At 34.7% G+C, this 10,729-nt stretch overlaps 2 protein-coding genes across 3 annotated transcripts; both read right to left on the reverse strand.

Annotated features, from left to right (window-relative positions):
* Positions 1–758: 758 nt before the first annotated feature.
* Positions 759–4,611, reverse strand: LOC125168841 (olfactory receptor 4F4-like). Its single transcript, XM_047864241.1, is given in 3 exon segments — positions 759–1,243; positions 1,246–1,729; positions 4,600–4,611. Coding segments are annotated over 3 exon segments (975 nt in total). The 5' UTR covers positions 4,606–4,611.
* Positions 4,612–5,366: 755 nt separating this feature from the next.
* Positions 5,367–9,262, reverse strand: LOC125168837 (olfactory receptor 4F6-like). 2 transcript variants are annotated; one of them, XM_047864236.1, is made up of 2 exons: positions 8,344–9,262; positions 5,367–5,380 (listed from the first exon to the last, which is right to left on the reverse strand). In XM_047864236.1, the coding sequence occupies exons 1-2, from the start codon at positions 9,260–9,262 to the stop codon at positions 5,367–5,369; spliced, it is 933 nt and encodes a 310-aa protein (XP_047720192.1). The 2 variants fall into 2 exon arrangements, with proteins under 2 accessions (XP_047720192.1, XP_047720191.1); XM_047864235.1 differs by lacking the exon at positions 5,367–5,380 and having other exon boundaries at positions 8,324–9,262.
* Positions 9,263–10,729: the final 1,467 nt, after the last annotated feature.

Raw genomic sequence — 10,729 nt, forward strand, 5'->3', positions numbered from 1 at the left:
TGGAAAATGATGTGAATGGATCAAACTGATATACTTTGTGCCAACACGTTGAAAGAACTTGGATCTTTCTAAATGCCTTTTACTGCTTGTGATATCTTGTAAGCTACAAGATATCAAGTGCCTGTAAGGCAAATTTTACATTGTCAGACTTACTCTTCCTGTCACTTTTGATAATGATCTCATGGATCATGGGTTATTCTGGTGATTGCAGACGAACTATAGACTGTTGCAGTGTGAAGAGTTTCTTTTCTAAACCTCTTAAAAGTTAGCTCATAGCACTGGGTGTTGTATGGAAACCAATTTGACAATAAATTTCATATATTTAAAAAGAAAAAAATTAGCTCATAAATATCCTTATCACTAAGCATGTTTTTTGAGTTAGGTGTATGGAAGTTGCTTCCTTGATGTTTTTAGGGAAAATGAGTCAAATAAAAATATAAAAATATTATAAGCCAGGCTAATTTCTGTGTTCCCATCTATTATGCTCAGAACTACTCAGCCACAGAAGTGTACAAATATTGACATATTTATGCCATTGTTCTGAGAATTAGATAATATTTTGAAAGCATATTAACTTTGTATCTGTATCCAAAAATATAAAATACAAATTTGTCAAAGGATAAATTGAGGCAATTTATGTGAAAGTTCTTTGACATTTACTAAGAAATGGAAAGTAAGATTTTCATGAGCTTTACCAAGTACTTCACCAACTTTATTTTATGTCATTATCTTAGTTTAGCCTTAAAGTTAGGAGATATCTAAAATTTTACACTAGAATTCACATTCCATTTACTCAGTCGTCTCATTGCAGTCTTCATGTCTTTGTTCCTCAGTGTGTATATAATCGGGTTCAAGAGAGGAGTGACCACAGAATAAAACACAGCAAGGGATTTATCTAGTGACTTGATGGGGAATGGCCAGGCATAAATGAAGATACATGGTCCAAAGAACAAAAGAACTACTGTGATGTGAGCAGTCAGAGTGGACAGAGCCTTGGACGACTTGTCTGAAGGGCATTGCTGGATGGTTACCAGGATGATAGCATAGGAGATGATTAGGAAAACAAAAGAACACACAGTGAGCACACCACTGTTAGCAATGACCATGACATCCAATCTATAGGTGTCTATACAAGCAAGTTTGATAACCCTAGGTAAGTCGCAGTAAAAGCTATCAACCTCATTGGGACCACAGAAAGGTAAGTTTACTGCAAAAGCCAACTGGCTCACTGAATGGAGAAAGCAGTTCCCCATGCAGCAGTCACAATGCCAAAACATACATGGTCACACATAACTGTAGAGTAGCGAAGAGGTTTACAGATTGCTACATATCTGTCAAAGGCCATGGCTATAAGGATCACCAACTCACTCCCACCAAAAAAGTGAACGAGAAATATCTGAGCAAGGCAACCCTTGAAAGAGATGACTTTGCGTTTACTGAAAAAGTCAGCAATCATCTTGGGGGCTGTGACGGAAGACAGACATAGGTCAATGAGTGAGAGGTTAGCCAGCAGGAAGTACATGGGAGAGTGAAGATGGGAGTCAGAAGCCACAGTTATGACAATAAGAAGGTTTCCAAACACAATTCCCACATAGAATATAAAAAAGAACACCAGTAGGAATATCTGGAATTCCTGAGAATTGGAGAGTCCCAGAAAAATGAACTCAGTCACCATGGAGTAATTTGTGTTATTTATTGATTCATTCCAGGAAAGAGCCTCTGTAGTCACCTTAGAGAATAGAGTAAGAAGAAAGTCAGAATTATTATATTCAAATTCAAAGCCTCATTTTTTGTCATTCTGCTTACTCATATAATGTCTATCTATGGTTTATTACATAAATGCATACAATCTAAACCCACCATTTTACTCCACACCCCTCCCCTGACTGTGCCTTATAGTCCAGTTATTCAAGTCTTCTCAGTATTTGCACTTATGCTAGGCTTATTTCTAATAAAATTCCTTTGTTCATGTGACCTTCTGTGCCAGATTAAGTCATCATATGTTTATCTCCTTTTCCTTTGAACTCCAAAACAGTATCTTAGCTATTAAGTACATACTTATATGATCTTTATATTTACAAGGACTTTTCGTGGCATACATTTTTGAAAAAGTATTCTTAGTGGTTTTGTAGCCCATCACAATCATTTTATGTACAGTTGTTGGAAACCTCTTTATGAAACTAAGACAAATCCTCATTCACAATTTTTCTCTGTGAGGCAATTTATAGTGTATACATTTTGAATGTAGTCTGTGGACCTTGGACTTACTCTTTAAGACTTATTTTTACCATTTTTACAAATGTAGATACTAATTATATTCACTTCTTATGGTTATAATGAATTTCAAATGAAGTATTAAATGTAAAGTGTTTTGCATAGTGTTTGTATTTAGTAAGTACAAAATGAATTTGGATAATTAATAGTAGTAATATTTGTTGCCTTCAATTCACAGAGAAACCCCATTTCCCTGGTAATAATTTACAAATTTTACTTGACTTCTAGAAATAACATAGATGTTATTGTTCATCTTGTTCATAACAAGATGATTGAATTTCAATTCCCTGCATCCTTTTGTTTTCCCATCTTTAAAACAAATGTACTGCATCAAAAATTCTCAAAATTGCCACTAGTCTAGTACTCTATGGGGCATGAGTGAGGGACACAATTCCAAAATAATTTTCATAGTTTCTCAGAAGCTTGGATAGAAACATGAAAGCTAAGACAGATGTAGAAATTCAATCTTAGGAGAAGTTTAAATAAATGAGGATTCTAAAAAAGAAGGTCAGAATTATAAGGCCTTATAGAGAATGGAATTTATACTTATCGTTTAGTGATACCAAAATGCTTAGAAGAAAAGGAGTCCAAAATTAAAGATGAAAAATGGAAGAAAAATAAAATAGCAGAAAATAAAAGGATAAAAGAAAGGTAATTTAGAGGTGAAATTAAAAGTGTGGAAAATGCAAAAAAAAATTTGCATGAGGGAAAATGTGAAGGGGTTTAATAGGAGATAAAATTGAAAAAGGATTCTGGAATGCCTGCTAAGGGATTTGTGTTTTATTATGAAGACAGTGAAGAACTATTAAAGTATTATGTGCAATTGTTTAATACATTTCTAATAAATAGTGAATAGTCAATACATGATAGCCATTATTAAGGTAGTAAAAACAGGATATTTGTCAACAGGATGTGGGAGATTAAAAAAAGGAGTATATAAATGATTCTATTCTGAATAATTGTGGAAATTGGTGGGTGCTAGGGAGGCATGAAAGTATAGCGGGTTAATCTTACCAAATTTCTTGGGGGAGTAGAAGTATTTGTTTTCACTACTTCTCCCATCACAGTTATTCTGTAGCCCTTGGAAATTACACTTTTCTTGTCATTATCCCAAATCCCATTCCTTAGCCCTATCCACTAATGCTTCATATTACTGTTTTCAAAGTCCTATAAAAACTTACGAATTATAATTTTATTTCCAAGTAAAAAGAGAAGTCTAATAGTAAAACAAGACACAAACACACCTTTCCCATCTGCTTAGCACAGTAACAAATACAATCATGCTAATCATTGACAATCAAGTGGATGGGATTCCTGTTGTGATGTGACTGGTTAGGATGTTTCTTAAGAATCAAAGTATGTTACTTTTTTTTTTTTAAGTTCGTTTATTTATTTCAAGAGAGAGAGCACACACAAGCCGGGAGGGGCAGAGAGAGAGGGAGAGAGAAACCCAAGCAGGCTCTGTGCTGTCAGCACAGAACCCAATGCAGGGCTCGAACGCATGACCCATGAGATCCCCACCTGAGCTGAAACCAAGAGTCTGACGCTTAAGTGATTGAGCCACCCAGGTGCCCTTCAAAGTATTCAATTTAGAATTGAACTTAGATATTAACTTACATGCAACCATTTCATTTCACTTAGAGGACAAACTCAATACTTTTATCTCCATAAGAAATATATCAAGGGTGATAGTTGACAAAAGGGTTCTCTTTTGCAGTGAAAAGACTTTCTATCATGGTAACAAGAATTCATATATGTTATTCTTCAGCAAAAGGAATTTCTCAGTTAAAACATTTCATTTCTTGAGTATGTTACTGAGGAGTGAATGAATATAGAGGATTCTCATTTACAGGGGATACTTCATGAACGTAATCCTTTCAAAGATCATACCTGGTTCTTCAAAAATGGTGCAAGGGGTTTTAGAAGGATTATGTTAATTCTAAATGAAACATTAAGTTTAGGTTTATTGAAGGAGTTTTCCAGAATCTTATACGTTGGCTATAGTAATCATGAAGAGCCAGCTACAAATGAACAATAAAATCTTTCCCTATGTACTAGATTAAACTTAAAATTCAAACTTTAGGATATTATGTTTGTCCTAAATGTCTTTTACCGTTTTTTAAAGAAAAATACCTAAAATCTTTATTTTATAAGTTTCATTGAGATTGAAGTCAGAAGACTTTGGGGTTCTAGTACAAATTTACTGTGTGACTTTAGCATGTCATTCAAAATATCCAAGCCTTAGTTTTCCTGTTTAAAAATGAGCTTATTGGATCAAAAGCTTTCTAAAACAAAATTCTACAGCTCTAAGAGTATGATTTGTACCTTCATGTGGAAGAAATATCCAAAATCAAATTTCATTGCGGTTGCGGGAGGGAGGGAGGGAAATAAGTGAGTAAGAGAACAATGAATCTGGGCTTTACGGGAAAAAGGATGCTTAAATAGAGATGAAAGAATATATTAGCCTGGAAGATACAGGGGAAGGACTCAACACTCATAACATTTGTATAACATATACTAGGTTAACACAACAAGGGCAATGCTTGTTAATATTTATACTAACTCTTGTTAAGTATTTAAACTGACCTCACAAAATCCTTCCATTTTTCTTGAAGATACATGCATAATTAAATTCTGCCAAATGGGCTCTTACTGATAATAGAAGCATCTCATTGTCAATAAAATTCTACACTTTTGTTAGTTCTGCTAATATACTTCATTTTCATCATTCCACCTACCTCCTTCATAACTGGAAGAGACTATTGCAAAAAAGAGTACAGATTTTCCTTTTATTTGCACTTTCTCTTGAAGCATAAAATTTCAAGAGCATAAAGTCTGTATGAATTGTCCTCCTTAGTAAACCACACAGTGAAGAGCCATTTATGGAGGTGTGAGCAGGTGTGAGGAAATCTGGAAATAGCTAGCCTGAACTTTGAGTACGGAGACTCTTATAGGCTCTCAGATTTTCCCTTGAGGAAACACACAGAATTTTCTGGAGTCAGGAGCTGTTGTCACAATTTCTTGGCTCATTTAGGTATTTTAAATATCTCACTAAATCTAAAGGTGATTTTTTTCTCTGTGCAAATGAAACTTTATTTCCTTGTATCTATATTTACCTAAACTCTTTTTTAATAGAAGTATAATTGACACACAATGTTATATTAGTTTCAGGTGTAAAACACATTGATTTGACAATTATGTACATTACTCAGTGCTCACCATGCTAACTTCAGTCACAGTCTGTCATCACAACGTTATTACAATGTTATTGACTTTATTCCCTATGCTATACTTTTCATCTCTGTGACTTATTTATTTTGTAACTGGAAGTTTGTACATCTCAATCCCCTTTATCTATTTTCCCCATTTCCCCTCCAATCTCCCCTCTGACAACCACCAGTTTTTTTCTTGTATTTAAGACTATGTTTTTGTTTGTTTTGTGTTTTAGATTCCACATATAAGTGAAATCATACAATGTTTGTCTTTCTCTGTTAAAGGTGACTTTTTAATAGAATCTAGTTGAAACCAGTAAGATAGTTCTGTAATTAAAATCCAGATGGAACTAGAGGGTGTTTTGCTAAGTGAAATAAGTCAGTCATAGAAAGACAGATATTATATGTTTTCACTCATATGTGGAACTTGAGAAACTTAACAGAAGACCATGGGGGATGGGAAGGGGAAGAAGTAGTTTCAAACAGAGAGGGAGGCAAACCATAAGAGACTCTTTTTTTAAATTTATTTTTATTTTTATTTATTTTTTTATTATATGAAATTTATTGTCAAATTGGTTTCCATACAACACCCAGTGCTCATCCCAAAAAATGCCCTCTTCAATGCCCATCACCTACCCTCCCCTCCCTCCCACCCCCCATCAACCCTCAGTTTGTTTTCAGTTTTTAAGAGTCTCTTATGCTTTGGCTCTCTCTTCTGCTCTAGCCTCTTTTTTTTCTTTTTTGTCCTTCCCCTCCCCCATGGGTTTCTGTTAAGTTTCACAGGATCCACATAAGAGTGAAAACATATGGTATCTGTCTTTCTCTGTATGGCTTATTTCACTTAGCATCACACTCTCCAGTTCCATCCACATTGCTACAAAGGGCCGTATTTCATTTTTTCTCATTGCCACGTAGTACTCCATTGTGTCTATAAACCACAATTTCTTTATCCATTCATCAGTTTATGGACATTTAGGCTCTTTCCACAATTTGTGCTGCAATAAACATTGGGGTACAAGTGCCCCTATGCATCAGTACTCCTGTATCCCTTGGGTAAATTCCTAGCAGTGGTACTGCTGGGTCATAGGGTAGGTCTATTTTTAATTTTTTGAGGAACCTCCACACTGTTTTCCAGAGAAGCTGCACCAGTTTGCATTCCCACCAACAGTGCAAGAGAAGGAGACCAAAGCAGGAGGCATCACAATCCCATCACACTCCCACATCTTTAGCCTCTACTACAAAGCTGTAATCATCAAGACAGCATGGTATTGGCACAAATACAGACACATAGACCAATGGAAGAGAATAGAAACCCCAGAACTAGACCCACAGAAGTATGGCCAACTAATCTTTGACAAAGCAGGAAAGATTATCTGATGGAAAAAAGACAATCTGTTTAACAAATGGTGCTGGGAGAACTGGACAGCAACATGCAGAAGAATGAAACTAGACCACTTTCTTACACCATTCACAAAAATTAACTCAAAAAGGATGTGGAAATAAGAGACTCTTAAATACAGAGAACAAACTGAGGGTTGATGGGGGAGAGGGGAAAATGGGTGATGGGCATTGAGGAGAACACTTGTTGGGATTAGCACTGGGTGTTGTATGTAAGCGATACATCATGGGAATCTATCCCCAGAACCAAGAGCACACTGTATAGACACTATATTAGCCAACTTGGCAATAAATTATTTTAAAAAAAGTATTATTGGATTTTAAAATATAAAAAAATCCAGATGGATTAAGAATACAATAAATAGTAATGCTTTAGTTGTTATAAAAAGAGGGTAGCTTATGACATTTATGACCAATTTTGGATAAAATATAGGAAAAATACTTTGACCAATAGTAAGAAAATCTCATTCATTATTCATCATTTTATTGAACAGCTTTACTTACAATGCAGAAGTTACAACTGGGCTGAGTCACCACAATTAATGTTTCTTAAGTCAGTCATAGAAATACATCCAAGTGATTTCTCTCTTTTGCTCCTTGACCCATCTGACTTTCCAAGTTTTACTTGGAAAAGTAAAGTAAAAGTAAAGATGTCAATCATCTTCTCTGTCCTGAGTACTCCGGCTTAACAGGTACATTAAATAAGCTGAGATCTAAGTTGGGTGCCTTTCTTTAGGTAATAACATCCTCAAAATACTTTTATAATTGTGGATACTCTTTTAGGGTAAATCAAGAAATGCTTTGAGGAAGACTGCAAGAACAATAGAAATTTTCTCTGGAAAAAAAGGGACCATGGACAATTTTTGCATAATGCAAAATACTAGAATCTGTTTTTAAAGTAACATTGTACAAAATACATTGAAAAAGGCTGAAAACAATTCTTAAGAGTTGTAACATAGTGTTGCCTTCCTACTTATCTAACTTAAAGTACAATTAGGGTGAAAATTGTTTCTTTCTTGATTTTTAATGTCTGCTGGTTTGTATAAACTCATATTTTATCCATTGGATCCACATAATTTCCATAAGAAATATTAATTTTCAGTGATGCTTATTATCAGTATGAAGATACTGATAAATAAAGCTAAATCATATGTTCATGTATATATTTATATATAGATAAAAACTACATGAAAATTGAATGTAGTCATTGATGATAACTACAAATTTAGGTTTATTGGTTAGGTAAGAATATATAACACTTTAGTTTTTATAATTAACAAAAATTACTGCAATTCTATTTGAAAGTGAAGTTCTTTGATTCAATACCTCTTTTTATGTAGACTTCTCAGTTTTCTGTAGGCATTAATGAAAGTGTACATATTCCATGGTGTTCATGGTGGTCCATGACATTCATCTTTTGTTCTTACCAATGAAATCTGTTATGACATCTCTCTAGAACTTACAACTTGTCGACTCAGCCTTCTCATTGCTGCCTTCATATCTCTGTTCCTTAAAGTATAGATGGCAGGATTTAAGACAGGAGTGATGACAAAGTCCACAATGGCAAAAAATGTATCCATTGACTTGGTAGGAAAAGGCCACACATAGAGAAACATGCATGGAACAAAAAACAAAACCACTACAGTGATGTGAGCTGACAAAGTGATGAATGCTTTGGATAAATCCTTTGAAGAATGTTGTCTGACAGTGATCAGAATAAAAATGTATGATACAATTAAGAAAAAGAAGGTGCCCATAGATATGAAGCCACTGTTAGCAGTGACCACAAATTCTAGTCTGTAAGTGTCCATGCATGCAAGTTTAATAACCCTAGGAAAATCACAGTAAAAGCTCCCCACATTTTTAGGGCCACAGAAAGGTAAATTTATGACAAAAACAAACTGAGACACAGCATGGATCACCCCAATGATCCAAGCAGTCATTACCAAAAGCATGCACATTTTGAGATTCATAATAGTTAAGTAGTAGAGAGGCCTGCAAATTGCTGTGTACCTGTCATATGCCATGGCTATGAGCAGTATCATCTCAACTCCTCCCATGACATGAATAAAAAACATTTGTATCATGCAACTATGGAAGGAGATGATTTTGCAATCACTGAAAAGATCAGAGATCATCCTAGGAACTGTGGTAGATGAAAGGCCCAGGTCAATGAATGATAAGTTGGCCAGCAGGATATACATGGGAGAGTGTAAGTGAGAATCAAAAATCACTGTAAACATAATGAAGAGGTTTCCCAAGATAATTCCCGCATAGAATAAAGAGAAGAAAAGAAAAAGCAAAACCTGCATTCCCAAGGATTGTGCAAGTCCCAGTAACACAAATTCATTTACCACAGAGCCATTTACTTGGTCCATGAAATCACAAAGAAGAAAAGACTGTGATGTGGCCTGAAAGAAAAGAAAGAAGGAGTCAACTTTGAGGCTCTAAAAACAATGCGTCAAATGTTGATAATATAAAATTATCTGTTGATAACAGATCTTTTATTTAATTGATAGTAAACTATTTATAAAATAATGGGAACCCAGTGTATGGGTTTGGTAGTATGACCAAAACTGCACTCAGAGGCAATCTCTTGCTTTAAATTGCTCTCATTTGTTTAAATACCTGAAGTAATCAGGCAACTTAAGGAGTGAGAAAAGAATGCAAAAATAAACTCAAGGAATATAGATGAGAGAAAATAATAAAAATTAAAAACAAAAATAATATATATTGAATCTTAGAAAATTGGAATAGTACACATGAGCATATAAAAAAGTTAAAAAAAAAAACAAAAAGCAGTCAAACTTTCACTGTTTTCAGATGACACAATTCTCTATGTGGAAAACCCAAAAGACTCCACCAAAAAACTTCTAGAACTGATCCATGACTTCAATAAAGTCGTAGGACATAAATTCAGTGTAAGAAATTGGTTGCATTTCTATACACCAATAATGAAGCAGAAGAAAGAGAAATCAAGGAATCAATCCTATTTACAATTGCACCAAAAACTATAATATACCTAGGAATAAACCTAACTATAGAGGGAAAAAATCTATACGCTGAAAACTATAGAGATCTTATGAAAGAAATTGAAGAAGACACAAAAAAATGGAAAAACATTCCATTCCATGGAAAAACATGGTGCTGGCACAAAAACAGATACATAGATCATTGGAACAGAATAGAGAACCCAGAAATGGACCCACAAACCTATGGCCAACTAATCTTTGACAAAGCAGGAAAGAATATCCAATGGAAAAAAGACAGTCTCTTCAGCAAATGGTGTTGAGAAAACTGGACAGCGACATGAAGAATGGACCCGGACCACTTTCTTATACCATGCACAAAAATAAACTCAAAATGGATGATAGACCTAAATGTAAAAATCCGAGAGGAGAAAATGGGCAGCAACATCTTTGACCTCAACCACAGCAAATTCTTACTTGGCATGTCTCTGGAGGCACTGGAAACAAAAGCAAAAATGAACTATTGGGACCTCATCAAAATAAAAAGCTTCTGAACACTGAAGGAAACAATCAGAAAACTAAAAGGCAACCAACAGAATGGCAGAAGATATTTACAAACAACATATCAGATTAAGGGTTAGTATCCAAAATTTATAAAGAACTTAAACTCAACACCCAAAAACCAAATAATCCAGTGAAGAAATGGACAAAAGACATGAACAGACACTTTTCCAAAGAAGACATCCAGATGGCTAACAGACACGTGAAAAAAATGCTCAACATCACTCATCATGAGGGAAAAACAAATCAAAACCACAATGAGCTACCACCTCACACCTGTCAGAATGGCTAACATTAACAACTAAGGCAACAGAA

This window comes from Prionailurus viverrinus, chromosome B3, assembly GCF_022837055.1.
Source record: "Prionailurus viverrinus isolate Anna chromosome B3, UM_Priviv_1.0, whole genome shotgun sequence".
Classification (NCBI taxonomy): domain Eukaryota; kingdom Metazoa; phylum Chordata; class Mammalia; order Carnivora; family Felidae; genus Prionailurus; species Prionailurus viverrinus.